This window comes from Pelophylax lessonae (genome assembly GCF_965119305.1).
Source record: "Pelophylax lessonae genome assembly, chromosome: 2".
Classification (NCBI taxonomy): domain Eukaryota; kingdom Metazoa; phylum Chordata; class Amphibia; order Anura; family Ranidae; genus Pelophylax; species Pelophylax lessonae.
Genome location: NC_138769.1, coordinates 358,701,394 through 358,719,986, shown reverse-complemented (window position 1 = coordinate 358,719,986; position 18,593 = coordinate 358,701,394). Strand labels below are relative to the sequence as shown.

The window sequence follows — 18,593 nt, the reverse complement described above, 5'->3', positions numbered from 1 at the left end:
ACACCCAACTGTGGAAGCAGGAGAGGTTATAAGGGGAGAAGTGACTACGTCACTATTAAGAGGCAGCAGGGGACAAACCTAGATAACCCCAAGAACCTTGAAAGGTAAGCAGTAGTCGTAAACTCTCTCACTCTGACAGGAGGGAAGAGGCAGTGTGAAGGAGTACAGCACTTAATTCTCCAGCATGGTAACCCACCCAGGATAAAAAAGGTAAGAAAAGGAATAGAACATACTTTGCTCATGTGGGTTATTACTCCAGACTTCTAATTAGGACAGGTCCGGAAAGCGTTTTGCAGCTAACAAGCTCAGCAACTAAATACTGGAGAGTGCCTATGCAGACCCCAGTGAACATGTCACATTCCAGACAATCGTCACCTCTACCATGGGAAAACTCCCAATGAAGTCTTCAGGAATCAGCTTCACATCAGAACCTTTATAAAACAACAAGCCAGTACACTATGGGGTTGATATACCAAAACCGGAGAGTGCAAAATCTGGTGCAGCTCTGCATAGAAACGAATCAGCTTCCAGGTTAATTGAACAAGCTGAAGTTAGAAGCTGATTGGTTACCATACACAGCTGCACCAGATTTTGCACTCTCCAGTTTTAGTAAATCAACACCTATGTGTCTTGAGAACATGATTAACAGAGCCCAGTGCCCACAATCCTCAGTCCAGCAGGTTCCAGTTACAACCTCTAGAGCAGTGCCGAGGATCAGCGAAAGCAGATAGCTGCACAACCAAGTTAAAAAAAATGGTAGCACCATGGAGTGGAAGACATACTTGGACAATCAACAATTTTTTTCATTTTTTTTTATTTCCTAGTGGCCAAATCCTCTGAAATGTACAAGTATAACACAGTGTTCCTGTGTCTCTTGATGAAGAAAATGGTTAGATAGTACAGTCCATTTTAGTCGGTCCTATCTAAGCCATTTTATTTTCCTTTAGGGTTTTGGATCAAGAAGGGAATGGGTAAAAACCCCTGTCAGGTTTTTTGGCCCACTGGGGAGATTTCTCTTTACTTTCTGCCCCAGAGACACAATAGGAATTAAGAGAAAATCCCTAAGAAGTGAAATCCTCCAAGTTGTCAACAGAACCGGTGTCCCCATCCATTGTAGAGGTATCAGTTGCAGCGCTCTGATAAATACATTCAACACAGATGTCCAAAATGATAAAGAACTCACTCATTCGTTTGAAAATGTTGTTTATTTCAAATAAGTATTCTGTACAGCACCTATTTATGTAACAGTAGCATGTAAAAAGTCTTCATATAAGCCACACTAGATGGCAAAGTAGTATTTTAATAGCTCATAATCCATGCTGCCTCCAGCACTATAGACCATAAAAGGCTTATATAATAAAGCAGTGCAAACAATAATGGTGACATGCACTAACCAATAGCAACTAATCAGATTTTAGATCAGCAAATGTTTGGTCCCGATTGGCTGCTATGGGTTACTGCACTTTACCTTACTGAATAAACACAGAACAGGCAGGTTCCTCTGGTTGACAAAGCAAGAATATTCATATATAGCCTGAGTTAGGTAAAATGCACATATCTTCATCTGAATTCAATATAAAATAAGTACACAGCATAATATATTCTAAATTAAACACATTTGTGAGGTACATAAAAAGACACGCACACACTTACAAAAGGTAACATTGGGCTGTATAATGGGATGGCAAACCTTCATGAAAAACATAGTGCCAAATGAAATTATACAGAAGTACATGCTGCAATATTAGCAAACACTTAACTTTAAAAATTAAATAAGTTTAAGTCTGGGTGTAACAGGCTGCATTTTTTTGCACTTTAATTTTCAATGAAAGCTATCAAAATACTGTTTTCCTGTTTAATATAACTTTGCTTTGTAAATTTATAAAGGCTTGTTAAGCATTACAGTTGAGCATTGAGTTTTAGTGCACACAATATGACGCATCAAACCCAAGACTGTAGCACATACAATATTGTTTGTTGCTGCAATCAAACAAGCAGTGGAAGAGCTACAAGTGCACTGGAAATCAGTCGTTTGGACTGAATAAAAGCAGTGAACCTTTGAAAAATGATGGGTAGTTTAACCCAAACACTCATGTACCAGTGTTCATTATTCAAATATGGATTCCAAGCACTTTAACCACTTAAGCCCTGGACGATTTGGCTGCTCAAAGTCCAGGCCCTATTTTGCGATTTTTATTTTTTGCGCTATAAACAAAAATAGAGCGACAATTTTGAAAAAAAAAAAAGAAAAATGTAAAAATCAAAAATTTAACATTTTAGGCCAATTTGTTTTCTGCTACAGATGTTTGGTTAAAAAAAAAAAAATCGCAATAAGCGTATTTTGATTGGTTTGCGCAAATGTCATTGTGTTTACCAACTACGGGAAAGATTTATGTCATTTTTATTGTTTTTTTTTTTTTTTTACTAGAAATGGCGGCGATCTGCGATTTTTTTTTTGCGGGACTGCGACATTGCGGCGGACAGATCGGACCCCTGACTGACATTTTTGACACTTTTGGGAGTACCAGTGACATTACTACAGTAATCAGTGCTATAAATATGCACTGTTACTGTAAAAATGACACTGGCAGGGAAGGGGTTAACTTTATTGGTGATCAGTGGGTTAAATGTATACATAGGGGCATGATTCTAACTGGGGGGGGGGGGGGGGGGCGTGGCTTGTGATGTAACCACAGAGACATGCGATCCTATATAGCAGGATCGTGTAGTCTCTGCACTTACATCAGAGAGAAAGACAGACGGCTGTGTTTACATCAGCCGTCAGCCTTTCTCCCTCTCCTGCGGGAGATCGTGAGTCACTGGCGGACATCAGAGCCACCGGTCACTCGTGCGGGGATCTCAGTGAACGAGCAGGCGCGCGTTTGCCCCCCCCCACAGGCGGCTGAGCGAGTAAACGTCACTTTGCCCAGCAGCGACTGCTGCGGTGGGCGGTCGTTGTGTGGTTAAAGTATAAACGTGTCATAATGGTAAAGAAAGCAATAAATGTAAAAGCAAGAGCTGCATTTCTTATTTGTTGACAGCTACATTTATTTAAACAAGAAAATGGCTTAAAACAAAAAGCAAGAGTGAAGTTGAATTAGGTGCTGTCAGAACTGCCCTAATGCACACCTAATTTCCTACAGAGAACTTCCTGTGAGGAAATATTTACATACATTTTCCTCGGATCGTACCACATCAGCTCACTAATGCTGATGAACAAACTAGACAAGCTGGCATTTGGATTAGGCAAAAGGGTAACAGATTTGTAATTTTGGATGGTGGAGTATGTACTTGGAAAGGTCTTTGCATCCAACAAGAGGATGGAATATGGATTAGTGTTGAAGCAGACTAGCATGACTGAATATATAAGGAGGAAAGAAAGAAGTCTATGTATACAAGGTCTTTGTATTTTACCATGGTCATTTGTATTATACAGAAATATTTCGATTTTTAATTAAAAACATATATGAATCCTTGGCATTTTATTTTTCAACTGATTGCCACCAGTCGATTAGAAATGTCGCTGATGTGGAATTATTTCTGGCATGAAATAAACAATCTGATATGATAAAGAACACTTTAACAATAAAGAATGATTCAAAATAGGTGAAACTAGAAAATGCAGAACACCTGCACAAAGAATTCTCAAGTCCTAAGTGGCATTAAATCTGCTAGCATCCAAGCAAATCTGAAAGATGTTTTCAGTAAACCTGCCCTTCCAAACAGCAAATAAGAATATACTGCTTATGTTGTAACAGCTTTCCAATTTGTTCCATAATCAACAAAAACATACCTTTCCCATATAAACTGGCGTCTTAAGAGTTCAAGGTGATGGTCATTCTAGTCAAATGTTGTGTTTTTTATTCTAATGTATGCAGCTGCATTCTAATGGACATGCATTTGACCAGAAAAGGCTGCATTTGACCTGCTTTGCCTATAGTTTAAATTGTACCTTCAAAGGGCATGCTGGATCCAATGAAATGCAGCACACTTCAGAACAGGCCAAACACTGTCTCTGAATGGTTGTGTGTAATGTTTAAGCCTCATACACACGATGAGTATATCAGACGAATGATCATCCGTTTTTTGTTTTGTGTGCTAGTCTCATATTGAAAATAAAGTGGTTAATAAAGTTACGAAAATTCTCATATGACAGAATACAACTTCGGAAGTGATGTAATGTGTTGTATTGTAATGTATTATTTCATTTCCAAGCAAGCATGGTCTTTTTTTTTTGTACAAATACCATAATAATCAAAACGAAAATTGTTCATTCTGGTATTGTACAAAAACCATTTTCGTTTTTGTCCCAACGGATAATTTCAGGTGAACAATCAGGATTGGCTCTGGAAAGCGGTGTACTTAAAATCATTGTATGATAGCTTCGAAAGTGGTATTTTTTTGTCTGATTTTCTCATTGTGTGTATTGGGCATTAATCATCTTGGGATTTAGCTTGACCTGTGCTTGACGTGTTCCAAATGCCATGTCAAAAACAACACCCATTGCACTGAGCCTTAAAAGAAACCTAAACTAGTAAAATGACTAGTTTACAAGTAAAGAATTGCCATAGCGGACCATTCCCTCTGAGAAAAAAATAAATAATCAGTTCCCTCAATTTCATCTCACTGCTTTGGTGCTTTCCGTGTCATGAACTCACATGAATAACTAGGATTTCAAGGAGGTGGAAAGTAATGGCAGCCTATACATTTCATTACCATTTCCTTAAAAGGCCATTGTCGCATGTCACTCACTCAAAGACCTATCTACAGCTGCCCAGGAAACCAATAAAGAAATAAAAAATAGAAGGGCCAATAGGATGGAAAATATTGCAAATATTGGGGAGGGTCAAAGCAAATACAATAGCATAAACTAACCACATCAATTAAAGAGGTTGACTAGCAAGCATGTGGTGTGTGTGTCAGTCACACATTATGTGTGTGTATATATATATATATATATATATATATATATATATAGCGCCAGGTGTACAAATAATTACAGCTCAAAAAATAATGTATTTACTACTGTTTCTCTCTACAACCTTCCTCAATTATCTCCAGCAAGAGACAGATATACTAACTCAAATGCAAGAGGGTACCTCTTTCTAAAGACGACCAGGAAACATTGCTTTAAATAATCCGGCTGTCTATGAGAATCCCAAATAACCCCCATTGAAGTTTAAGTTAAGGGTTAAATATATTCTAAATAAAAACTATATTTTAGAAAAGAAAATAAGACAGCCTATTGAAAACATGTGTAACATTGGTGCAATTTTATAGCCGTTTGTTTTGGGGCACACATATCTTAACAGACTGATGTTGAAGTTCTCTAGCATTCACATAAGCACCCAGAGAATATGCTCAGCAAAGCTCCTGTGTGCCAGGGGCAACAAAAATGTCTCTCTTGAGATAAACTGTTATAAAGAATTTCAAAACTGATGAACAGAAGTTCTCTCTTACAGCAGCTAGTTGCAGCTTCAATCCATCTAACATCTAAAGACTGCCAAATGAATGAAGTCTACAGTATGAATTAATCCTATAATAGGAATTTCAGATCATAACAACCAGTCTTGAATGCCGTCTTATGGTATTTAGAACTTGCTGTAAAATGCCAAGGCAAGAGAATTTTAAACATTTTACGTGCTTAACTGAAGCTAATGGAAATTATTTATGCCTAGATTTAAAATAGAGCATTTAAAAAGTGTGTAAAATGGCATAATTAGGATTTACATTCGCAGCACAGGACGTCAGTCACTGGCTTTTCTTTAGCCGTTTATAAATCTGTAGTTATAACTACTGGCTATTTAGCATATCCCTGTGTACTAGTGACCTATATGTAACAGCCATCGGTTGATAGACAAAAACCTGCTCAAGTGGTTTATCTTCGATATACCAAGCCCATTTCAATGTAATAAAACACAACAAAAATAATTTGAACTTTTGCCCTCTTTTTATAACAAAATAAGTGACCTTTATGGAATTTTACTACATGAAGAAAAATAATTTAACTTGATTAAATGTTCTTCCTGTCATCGTGATCACAAAGTGCAAACTTTTGCCTCAGGACCTCTGAAATCAGATTGATGGGATCTTCTTCTTTGTGCAGACACAGGTTTCTATTAGACCTACAAAAAACATAGAACAAGTATTACTTTAAACATAGCTAAACGACTCAAATACAGTATAAACATTTGCTGTAATGATGGATAAAGCTGTCTAACAGAGTCTTCTTGTACATTCTCTGCACCAAATTTTTCACAGGACCACTTCCTCACATTGTCAATTCAAGGGGGTTCAAGCTCAAATAATGAAATGGCTTGCATTTAAACTACTAGCAATACCACCAGAAAAGCATTCCTCCAATATTATCAGACAACTAAACCTAAATAAAAAGGTTTTTTTTGTTCCTTCAATGCCTGCCAATAGGCAAGGCATATTTTTAGAAGGGACTGACTACCTTGTTTTTTTACAGTCATTTAAGGGAGAGCCCTTTCAGAAGATGAAAACTCTGGCTGTTTTCTCGAAATTTGCCAAGTCTGAGCAAGGCTGCTGCCACTTCATTAATGCGAATAAATGGCTGATAGAATTTACCAATCTCTGCTAGCTTTCATTTTGTGAATATCCTTCAGAATTCCCATCATATCTGCAAAACTGTTGGACTTTGAGAGGCAAACGGAGTCTTCATCATCAGACATGTTAGCCTCTATTTGCCGCTGGTGAGTAAACGAAGATTCCATTATTGAAGAAGTGGAATATTCTGACACATCCAGCTCATCTTCCTCGGTAATGTCACTAATTACAAATGATGTGGTTGACTGAAAAGTGGGTGCATAATCAGCAAAAGGAGGAGTACTTGTATCTAAGTTGCCAGGTAAAGATTCTGTTGAGCCTGAAGTTGCTGAAAGACAAGAAGTCAAATATTAGTATCAAGAATTCAATGTTTTGTGTGCCCAGCAACAACTGGGTACAATTTGAGAAAATTAAAAAAAAAAAAAAAAAGTACCCTGCCCATATTCGTACTATATTCAAGAGCATTTTCATCTTTAGGCTCTACGAAAGGGCCTTTTTGGCCCGTTAAACCTGTAATGTACAAGTCTACACTTGCTTTGCATCATTTCAAAAACAGCAGAATTCATAAAAATAATACCTGGTAATCCTGCCATAAAGGTTCAGGCATTTAAGGGTATGGGGTGACAACGCAGGAGCACAATTAGGAGAATGTTGTTACCCATAACCTGAACAGGAACCTTCATGGCAGGATTACCAGGTATTATTTGATCGTTGCAATATTCAAAAGATGGAAAGCAACTTTTGACTTTAACATAAAAAAGTTGAAACTTGTTCAAACTTCAGTGATGGGGTTTATACTGCCAAACCAGTAGCTGCACATAAACTTTAAGCACTACACAAGGTACTTATCCTCCACATCAGCTGGATAATTACACACACACTACAAACCTGAAAAGGAAAATGTTAGTAAAATATTACACTGGGTCTACTAAATGTAAGCCTGGCTCCTGAGGATTACTGTAAAGGGTGTTGCTTAACGATACCTGCATTTCCAGCAACAAGTCTAGCAATTTGAGTTCTTAGGAGGCTCAGCTCATCTTGCAAGTCTGTAGATCTGTTTAAAGATGTGCTTGGTTTCTTCAAAGAAAACATTTTCTCCTCTTTCAGTTTCAGATTGGGGACGGATGAATTTCTATGCATGACTAGAAGTGGGCTTGGCCTCCATTTGTGCTTCAGGGGTCTACTGTCACTCCTACATACCCAAAAGGAAAAAAAAAAAAAGATAAATATTTTGCACCAAATAATCCACAATACCTAATAGAAAAAACAGAAGCAGGCAATCCTGCAACTGAGAGCTGTGCAAAGACAATGCTTACTTAAATCAGACAGAACTTGGGCCAGACACTGTATTATATATATAAATTATTTTTTAATTTAAACTTTTTTTTTTTTTTCTTTTGCCCCCACTTACCGTAAAATCCATTTCTCTGATGTTAAGTTAACGTACACAGCTGATTCTTAACCATTGGGACGTCCCAAAGCAGTGTCAAACATGAGGGGTGGGAAACAGCAGAAAAAAATTCTCAAGGCTAACCATAGCCAACCAGGTAACATGGAGCTCAAACAAACAACTGTAGCTCGCCTGAAAAAAATAAAAAAAAAAACAAAAAAAAACCAAATACATCCTCAAAGAGGACCAGGTCCTCTAAACAGCAGCCAGCAGAAGCATCCGCAGATGCCAACTCATTAACTTTATAAACATTTTGTAAAAGTGTGCACAGAGGACCAGGTGGCTGACTTTCAAACCTGCATCACTTGCGCTTGATGACGGAAATCCCAGGAGACACTAAGCGCCCTAGTAAAGTGCTCCTTGACATGGAAAAGAAGAATCTGACCCCTAATGCAATAGGCCAGAACCACCGTCTGTCTGATCCATCAGGAAAGGGTCGCAGAAGAAGCGGACCTTTGTGAGGTCCGTCCATGAGCACAAATAGAGAGTCCCTACAAGACTTCGTAGCTGCCAGGTACACCCCAATTGCCCAGACCACATCCAAGGCATGCAAAGAAATTTCCTTTGGATGTTTAGGCTGGGACACAGGGAAGACAACACAATGTCTTCATTCAAATGACAGTCAGAGACCACCTTAGGAAGGAATGACGAACAGGGGCAACGCACCGCCTTATCCTTGTGAATCACCAATAAGGTTAACGACAGGATAACGCCGCCAGATTAGACACCCTGCGCGCAGAGGTGATAACCACCAAAAAAAGGCCACCTTCCGGGGCAACGCAAGCAGGAAAACCTCCCAAACATTTTCAAAGGGTGGCTACTGTAGAGCTGAAAGCACCACATTAAAAATCCTAGGGCGGCAACAGAGCCCACATATAAATAATAAATAAATAAATAAATAAATAAATATCGGACACCCTGAAGAAAAAAAAAAAAAAGATAAAAAAAAAAAAAAAAAAGTACACACCAGGCCAAAGGTTGTTGGAAAAAGACCACCAAAGCCGATACCTGGCCCTTGATGGTACTCCAGGCCAATTTCTGTTCAAACCCCCATTGAAGGAAGGTCAAGAACTGACCCACCGAGAAGGAGCGAGGATGAACCCAAAGAGACTCAAACCATTCAATGTACCTCTTCCACGTACGATGGTAGATCTTCCTAGAAGTAGATTTCCTAGCTTTCAACAGCATAGGGATCACCAACTCAGACAAACCTCCATCCTTCAGCACCTGGCGTTCAACAGCCAAGCAGTCAAAGCCAGCAAATGTAAAGCAGGATAGAAGATTGGTTCTTGGGACAGCAGATCCTTCCTGAGAGGAAGTCCCCAAGGAGCATCGGCGACCAGCCGTACCAAGACCGGCGACGTCAGTCTGGACAAAATCCCTTCTGCTTTGATCCCGCACAGGAGTCGTGGCAAAAATTTGGGAGGGATGGATCGGTCAGCCCACATTAGAATGCCGGCTACTTACCGAGCCGCTAGGACACTACTTGCGCCTCCTAGGTGATAGACACAGACCACGGCCGTGGCATTGTCCAAATGAATTGGTACTGGACACCCCTGAAGACAAAATTGTCCAATAAGCCAGACAAAAGCTGATTGCTTGGAGTTCCAGAACATTAATCGGCAGTCTGGTCTGTGCCAGAGTCCGGACCCCCTGATCACATCTTTAGGCCATCAGCAGACCAGCATTTCAGCCAGATTATACGCTGAAGGACCACTGCTGACACAGACAGCCTACAATTCAAAAGGAGCCGCATCCAAAGAGGCATTACAAATAAACTGTAGCCCCTGGACTAACTGATTTGCCGCAAAAGGCATGGGGGAAACGGTTTCCCCCTCCAGGTCGCGGCATAAAAGTTTAGCCCACTCGGTCAGAGTTTGCAACACCAGGGCAATAGTAAATACCGGCCTAAGTGCCAAACCAGCCACAGAGAACATATGGCAGGCCAGAGCCTCTGCCCTCCTATCAGCCAGATCTTTAAAGGCTGAGGACTCCTCAACCAGAATAAAAAGGTAGCTTGTTTTAACCTGGAAACCGGCGAGTCCACCACAGGTGGGACTGTCCACTTTTAAGGCAGGGAATCCTAATTAGGATACCGCTTAGCAAAACGCTTAGGGACCACAAGAGTGCGTTTAGGACAACCCCACTGTTTTGTGACAATGTTGTCAAAGTAAGCGGGAAAGAGGAACAACCTTTGCCGCTTTGAAGGGCCTGTGGGTGCCAAAAGGGACCGGCTCCTCCAACGCAGCAACAGTCACATCCTCCATTTTTACGCACTGACACAATCAGTGCATCCACCAGCGCTTTTTCATGTGCGTCTAGAGAAGCAGAGGAATCATCCTCACTATCTGAGCACTCAGGGTATGTGGACGCAGACCCAGTAGGGTTGCCATATACCAAGTTCACCCGGAAAACAAAATCAAGGGAGGCCGCCAACTATGATCCACAAAGGGGACTCCGACCAAGGGCCCACAAATGGACCACCTACTGGACCCTGCAAAAAAAAAAAAAAAACCACAACAACAAGAGGGTCACCCTCTGAGCCCTCCTGATGGTCCTTCAGCACTAAAAGCACCCACACAATAATGGCGGCAAGGCTGTCATTAAAAAATGAAGCACCCCCACAGCGCCACCCTTTCCAAGGGAGGCCCCAAGCTGACCAAATGGCCTAGCAGGCCACGGCCTAAATTTCTGTGGAGGCCCAGCTGCAAGTGCACGGATCCCAGCCTGGCAGATGACCAAAGGAAGAGTGGGGGCTTCAGCTAAAAACGCACTGGGGCCACCCCCCCAACTAGGAAAACCTGGTCAGCAACCCGGCCAGCAGCAACTCGAACCAGCCCCCTTTAAGAGCATGTGGCAGCTGGCAGCTCATAACATCACCGGGGGGGGGCGAAAGACCCACAGTGACTACCAAAATTTTGGAGGGGGACCCGGGGGTCCCATTGTCCCAGGGAGGGGCCACGTCCACCCCAAAAACCTCCAGGAGTAGAGGGGGGGGGGTAGCTAATTACCATACCAGGAACAGGGTGGTCACCACTCCATCGTGATGTGGGTGTTGTCAGCCAAGAGGAACGCTGCGACTCAGGCCGAGGCCAGGTCGTGTGCGTCCTCGCGAGACGTTTATCTCACAGGCCAGCCTCTGTCCAGTGGAGCTATGTCGCGGCTCCTAACACAGAACTGCAGTCTGTATGCGCACGCTGGCCAGACTGGGGGGACCCACTGGATCTAGATTATCCAGTCTGTCGCCCAGTCCGGCAATTAATTGTAAATTCTCACAGGAACAAAAATAACAGAGATAAAAAAAAATTCCATTTAAAAAGAAAAAAAAAAAAAATACATACAATTATCCCTAGGACCAGAGATCCCAGCAAGAAACTAGGTCCTTACTCCTGACTAGGCAGAAAAAAAAAATTGGGAGTGGGTGTATACCCCCTGGGACTGCCCATAGGCGTAGTCAAGCTTTTTCCTGCCTAGTGTCATACTCCTGTAGGGGGGCAGTACAACCCAATAGTTAAGAAGAATCAGGAGCTATGGCTGTCAATGAACGAAAGAGAAACATATATAATGATGTGTCAATTCCTCAGTTGTGCTTATATTCTACATTAAGTACATAAACACAAAAGCATAACACAAGCAAATCTAGTCAAAGGCTTATTTAAAAGGATTAGTGCAGTGTAAAACTAAGTGCACTTATCCTTGCCCCCCACCCATGACCTAAAATAACCCACCCCACAAACTTCTATGTAACCGTCTCTGACCTCAAGACAAAGCTCCATTGAAGTCCAAGGGGCAGTACTCTACTGGCATGGCCAGGACAGAGAAGACTTGCAACACTGGATGTAAACAAACAGCAGCGATGTAGCCATCAGAGCCAGGCTAGTATCAATTAACAGAGTGGGAGGGTTAGGTTAGGTCAGGGGTAAAGAGGATAGTTGCACTTTGTTGTAACCCTTTTACTGTGGGTTAAGGTAACAAATATATATATCTCTGGCATGTAAAGAAATTTACAGCTGCAATTGTAGCCATGAGTTTGCTTACTTTAAGCTTACTGGCTATATACAAGATGTTATCCTGTTATCCAGTGGCTATATACACTATATAGACATCTGAGCGCTTCTATGGTGCACTTTAATGTGTCCATGCACATCCCCTTAGCGAGGGGTTCCACCCCTCAAATGACCTCCAATGTCTCCAATTAGAGTACTTAAAGCCCCACCCCCTCAATTATGCACATGATTGCACACATCTACATTAATTCCAAATTCCGTATGTACAGGATGATCTAAAAGGAAAAAAACTGTTGAGCTCTTACTTTAGAAATTCTATTACGTTCTAACATCTGATAATATGAGTTTATTTTTTTAATAAATGTTTTAGCATAAATGTTTATGACACACTTGAAATATAATATTGTGCCTTCATTTAAAAATAAAAGAATGATAAATACCTGACTCGCGCATAGGTTTCATCATCATCTGCTGCAATCCATTTAATATCAGCCAAAGTGGGCACAAAAGGCGCATCACTGAAACACAAGTCAGAGGTGCTTGGAAGAGCCTACAGAAAAAGACACACCAAATCAAGTAAACATAAATAAATAAAATAATTCACAAAAAAAAAAAAAATTCACTAGAATTTTTTAATATCTTTGGGACCGGTCAGGATAGAAATATGGAAGCTGCCATTGTCAGCAGTGTTAAAGGTGCAGGAACATAACACTAACCCTTTAACCACTTCAACCCCAGATGGTTTACCCCCCCCCCCCCCTTCATGACCAGGCCATTTTTTGCAATACGGCACTGCGGTACTTTAACCACTTCTGGACCGGAAGATTTTCCCCCTTAATGACCAGGCCATATTTTGCGATTCGGCACTGCATTACTTTAACGGACAATTGCGCAGTCGTGGGACGCTGTACCCAAATGAAATTGATGTCCTTTTCTTTCCCCCACAAATAGAGCTTTCTTTTGGTGGTATTTGATCACCTCTGCTATTTTTATTTTTTTTGCGCTATAAAAAAAAAAAAAAGGGAGGGAGAATTCTAAATAAATACATAATAATATTATATATATATATATATATATATATATATATATATATATATATATATATATATATATATATATATATATATATATATATATATATATATATATATATATATATATATATTTATATATTTATTTATATTTATATTTCACTTTCTGCTATACAACATTCACAAAAAAAAAAAATATATAAAAATCTAAAAATTTAACATTTTAGGCTCTTTTGTTTTCTGCTACATTTTTTTTCTTTCAAAGAATATCGCAATAAGCGTATTTTGATTGGCTTGTTATTGCGTCTATTAACTACGGGAATGATTTATGTCATTTTTATTTTTTTTAAATTAGTAATGGCGGCGATCTGCGATTTTTAGCGAGAATGCGACATTGCGGCAGACAGATCAAACCCCTGACATTTTTTACACTTTTGGGGGGAACCAGTGACATTACTACAGTAATACAAAAAATATGCACTGTTACTGTAATAATGGCACTGGCAGGGAAGGGGTTAACATTGTGGGTGATCAAGGGGTTAAATGTGAGCCTAGGGGAGTGATTGTAACTGGGGGGGGGGGGGGGGCGTGGCTTGTGAAATCATCATAAAGACCTGACATCCTATATAGAAGGATCACAGGCAGGGGCTGGTGCAAGGATTTTTGACACCCTAGGCGAAACTTCATTTTTCCGCCCCCCCCCCCCCCCCCCGGCTTAATGGCAGTGGCGGTGGTGGGTTGGGATGAGTGGCAGCTGTGGTGGGGGGGATGGTATTAATGGTAGAAGTGGTGGGGGAGGGGGGAATTGGATCAGTGGCAGCGGTGGTGGGGGGATGGTATTAATGGTAGAAGTGGTGGGGGGGGGGGGCAGAATTGGATTAGTGGCAGCGGTGGTGGGGGGATGTGGTATTAATGGCAGAAGTGGTGGGGGAGGGGGGAATTGGATCAGTGGTGGGCATTGTGATGTGATGAGTGGCAGCGGTGGTGGTGGAAGGGATAGGTGGCAGCGGTGATGGGATGAGTGGCAGAGGTGGGGGGGAGGGGATGGGATAAGTGGCAGCAGGGATGGGATGGGATGAGGGACAGCAGGGATGGATGGGGTGGGATGAGGGACAGCAGGGATGGGATGGGGTGGGATGAGGGACAGCAGGGATGGGATGGGGTGAGATGAGGGACAGCAGGGATGGGATGAGTGGAAGCAGGTATGGAATGGGGTGGGATGAGTGGCAGCAGGGATGGATGGGGTGGGATGAGGGACAGCAGGGATGGATGGGGTGGGATGAGGGACAGCAGGGATGGATGGGGTGGGATGAGGGACAGCAGGGATGGATGGGATGAGGGACAGCAGGGATGGATGGGGTGGGATGAGTGGAAGCAGGGATGGATGGGGTGGGATGAGGGACAGCAGGGATGGGATGAGTGGAAGCAGGTATGGAATGGGGTGGGATGAGTGGCAGCAGGGATGGATGGGGTGGGATGAGGGACAGCAGGGATGGATGGGGTGGGATAAGGGACAGCAGGGATGGATGGGGTGGGATGAGTGGCAGCAGGGATGGATGGGATGGGATGAGGGACAGCAGGGATGGGATGGGATGAGGGACAGCAGGGATGGATGGGGTGGGATGAGTGGAAGCAGGGATGGATGGGGTGGGATGAGGGACAGCAGGGATGGATGGGGTGGGATGAGTGGAAGCAGGGATGGACGGGGTGGGATGAGGGACAGCAGGGATGGAGGGGGGGGGGGAATAGGGATGAGATCAGTGGCAGTGCCATCCCCCACCACAGATCTCATCCCTATCCCCCCCCCTCCTATCACCCCCCCAGGCAGGGGAGATGGGGGATGAGACCTGTGGTGGAGGGCCTGGTGATTACTCACTATGTCAGCCGATGGATTCCTCATTCATCTCTTCCTGTGCCTCTAATGGTGGCTCTGATAATTTGGGACTCCACGCAGAGCTCCTCCCCCTTACCGCTATTGGTTGTCAGCTGACTTTGTCCTTCAGTTTCCTCCTCCGTACAGGCTCCACGGCTTCTCTTTTGAGAGAATGGGCACTGACAGTGCTCAGCCTCCCCAGCGCAGCAGTGAGTAAGCAGGCGGCGAGCGGACGGCAGACGCCCCCCCCCCCTCCCCATCCCACAGTGGCGGAACGGACAGCAGGCGCCCCCCCCCCACCCCCAGTTTCAGAATGGACGAGTGACTGCCTGCCCTCTAGTTTCAGCCCTGGCAGCGCCCCTGACTGGTGTGCGCTCTAGGCCAGTGCCTATCTCGCCTATAGGTGGCGCCGGCCCTGATCACAGGGGCTCTGTGATCATTCCAGGGAGAAGAACGGTCAGCTGTGTTTACAACAGCTGACCATTCTCTCTCAGCGGGGAGCGTTTGTGGGTGTCAGACAGCAATCGGAGCCGCCTGACACCCACGCACGCTCACCCCCTAGGTGCAGGCGCATGACCAATGTAGGTCTACATCGGTTTGCGCAGGAGGGCCGCCCTGCCGCAGTAAAAAAGGCAGCAGGTGGTCCAGAAGAAGTTACTGAAAAATGTGCAGTGGTGCAACACTGTACATAAATAAAATTGATGTCCTTTTCTCTTTATTTTGGTGGTATTGGATAACCTCTGCGGTTCTTATTTTCTGCGCTATAAACAAAAAAGCCTGACAATTTTGAAAAAAAAAAAAAAAATAAAAATGTTACTTTCTGCTATAAAACACAATTAAAAAAAAAAAAAATCAAGGATTTCTTCTTCAATTTAGGCCAATATATATGTGTTCTGCTACATACTTTTGGTAAAAAAAAAAAAAAAAAAACACCCCAATAAGAGTATATTGATTAGTTTGCACAAAAGTTATAGGGTCTACAAACTATGGGATAGACATGTAATTTCTATTTATTTTTTACTAGTAATGGCGGAGATCAGCTATTTTTAGCGGGACTGCGACATTGCGGCAGAGAGATCGGAAACCTGACACTTTTGAGGAGACCAGTGACATTACTACAGTAGTCAGTGCTAAATAATATGCACTGTAACTGTACTAATGACACTGGCAGGAAAGGGGTTAACATCAGGAGCAATCTAAGGGTTAAATGTGTCCATAGGGAGTGCTTTCTAACTGTGTGGGGGGAGGGGTTGACTTTTGCTTAGAAGAAACACAAGATCTCTGTCTTCTCCTGTCACAGAGCGGCAATCTGCCTTATTTACATAGTTCCCTCGGGAACTATCAGCTGGTCTGCCAGACCTGCTGATTAGCCTCCGCTGTGTCAACTCTTTTCACGTAGAGGCTGCCCTGCTGCAGTAAATGTATGTGGGGACGTCCAGGAAACGGTTAAAACAGATCTTCACTCCCTAGAGTCCCTTCTCTGCCTGAACTCTCTCCAACCCTCCTCCTTCAGCATAAAACAGCGCTTAATTTGGTTTGAAGTACAGCAAACAGGCTGAATATTCATAGACCCTGGGTTATAGACTGCCACCTTCAGGTGACTGACGGGCATACTCATAACCCAACCGCTCAGGTTTTTTTTATTTAGCAAGCATTGCAGATTAACACAGGAACAGAGGTGGGGACAAGCCGGTGTTGTGTCCTGTACGGTACTCCAATATATGGAATTACCAGGCAAGTCAAAATCCCTATTCTCTTAATCATAGAGTACAAGGGCTGGATATTCATAGATTCTGGGATGCCCCTAAGCAAAACAACCAAAAAGGTGGGCAACAACAAGGCACACAGAACATTGCCAACAGGCCCAACAAAACAACCAAGGGCCAAAGACCCATCTCCGAATGCAGCTGAAGTACTTTGCAGCCAAAGACTGAGGGCTTGACATGCACTTGGTTAAACTTGGAGAAAGTATGAACCCGAATACAAGTTGTCTGCCTTACAAAGCTGAGCAACAGATGCTTGATGTCAGAAAGCCCAAAGAAACGTCAACCAATATGGCTCTCGCAAGAAATAATATTAACCACCTAGAAAAAGTGGACTTGGAAGTCAGGCTTTTTTTTAGGAGACCCTGTTGTCAATACAAATTTTCAGGTATTTCGGATAGAAGCCACAGCTGTCAGATACACCCTGACGGCTCTGACCATGTCCAGACAATAGAAAGCAATTTCTATGGGATGCTTTGGGGCAGCGCACATAGGAGAAAGGACAATGTGCTCATTAAAATAGAAGACTGAACTCATCTTGGGTAGAAAGTCTTGGACGCAAGACCACTTTATCCTTGTGAAGACTCCGGAAAGGCTGTTCTCAAGAGAGCCACTGATTTAGAAACACACCTGACAGATGTGATAGCCACCAAGAAGGCCCCTTGGGATAACCCAAGGGGAGTTCCCTAATGGGTCCAAAGTGTCGTTTCTGCAGAGCAAATTCAACCAAACTGAGATCCCAAGACAGGCGCTGTAATAGGAAATTGATCTATGAGCCACATTGAACAAGGCAAAGCAAAGTCTATAGTTTATTTATACCTGTCCTTTTGGAGTACTTAATTCTGGAAAGCCCTGCCTATAGAAAGTCCAGAATACAAGGTTCAGAGTAATCTCTGGGGCTGAAAAGCCTGTGTTTACACCAGGCAAAAAATGAGTTGCTGGCGTGGTGCTCCTCTCTCTCCCCTAAGAGGACCCTGCCAGCAATCGGATGTGTCCACATCTTACAGACTCTGACATGGGTACCCGATTTAGGACAGCTCCAGGAAGTAAACAGAACTTGGGTCAATTATGGCATCTGAGAATGTAGATTTAGTGGCTGTTACGGAGACATGGTTTAATGAAAGAAATGACTGGGACATAACCATACCAGGGTACTCTTTATACAGAAGAGACAGAGAAGGCAAGAAAGGAGGAGGAGTGGCCCTGTATGTGAAAGATAGCATTAAATCTAACCTAATACAAGTTGGTGAAGAAAACAGAGTCAGTTTGGGTTACGTTGCAGTTTGCTAATCATGCAGTAACTCGTGTAGGTGTGATATATAGACCACCTGGTCAAGTCAAAGAACTAGATGATCTACTAGTTGAAGAAATAGCTAAAATGACAATGAAAGGAGAAGTTATCATTATGGGAGATTTCAATCTTCCAGATATAAACTGGAAAACCAAAATAGAAAGTTCTACCAGGAGTACAGATATTCTAAATTCCCTACTGGGGTTGTCTCTGCAACAAGTGGTTGAGGAGCCAACCCGGAGGGAGGCCATTTTGGATCTGGTATTCACAAATGGGGATCCGGTATATGATGTCATTGTAGGCGAAACCTTGGGATCCAGTGATCACCAGACAGTGTGGTTTAATATAAGAACTGTGAAAGAGTCACACCACACAAAAACAAAAGTTTTAGATTTTAGAAAAACAGACTTTTCAAAAATGAAATTAGTCATAAATGAGTCCTTTTCAGACTGGTACGGATTACATGGAGTCCAGGAGAAATGGGACTACTTAAAAGGTGCATTATTGAAGGCAACAGAAAATTGCATTAGACTTGTCAGTAAAAGCAAAAAAAGGAAGAGACCACTGTGGTACTCAGCAGAAGTGGCCCAAATCATTAAAAATAAAAA

The 18,593-nt window shown here is 42.6% G+C and overlaps 1 protein-coding gene and 1 long non-coding RNA gene across 2 annotated transcripts in view; both read right to left on the bottom strand.

The window, feature by feature from the left end:
• Positions 1-1,189: 1,189 nt before the first annotated feature.
• LOC309547377 lies at positions 1,190-2,137 on the bottom strand. The gene is made up of 2 exons (XR_014224964.1): positions 2,057-2,137; positions 1,190-2,006 (listed from the first exon to the last, which is right to left on the bottom strand). It is a non-coding gene; the product is annotated as an uncharacterized lncRNA (long non-coding RNA).
• Positions 2,138-5,634: 3,497 nt separating this feature from the next.
• MTFR1L (mitochondrial fission regulator 1 like) overlaps positions 5,635-18,593 on the bottom strand; it is a 37,581-nt gene continuing 24,622 nt past the window's right edge. The window contains exons 3-6 of the mRNA XM_082246884.1: positions 12,468-12,577; positions 7,554-7,762; positions 6,592-6,898; positions 5,635-6,125 (exon numbers count right to left, since the gene is read on the bottom strand). Coding sequence (XP_082103010.1) covers positions 6,014-6,125; positions 6,592-6,898; positions 7,554-7,762; positions 12,468-12,577 — 738 coding nt within the window. The 3' untranslated portion in view covers positions 5,635-6,013. The remainder of the gene's footprint in view (positions 6,126-6,591; positions 6,899-7,553; positions 7,763-12,467; positions 12,578-18,593) is intronic.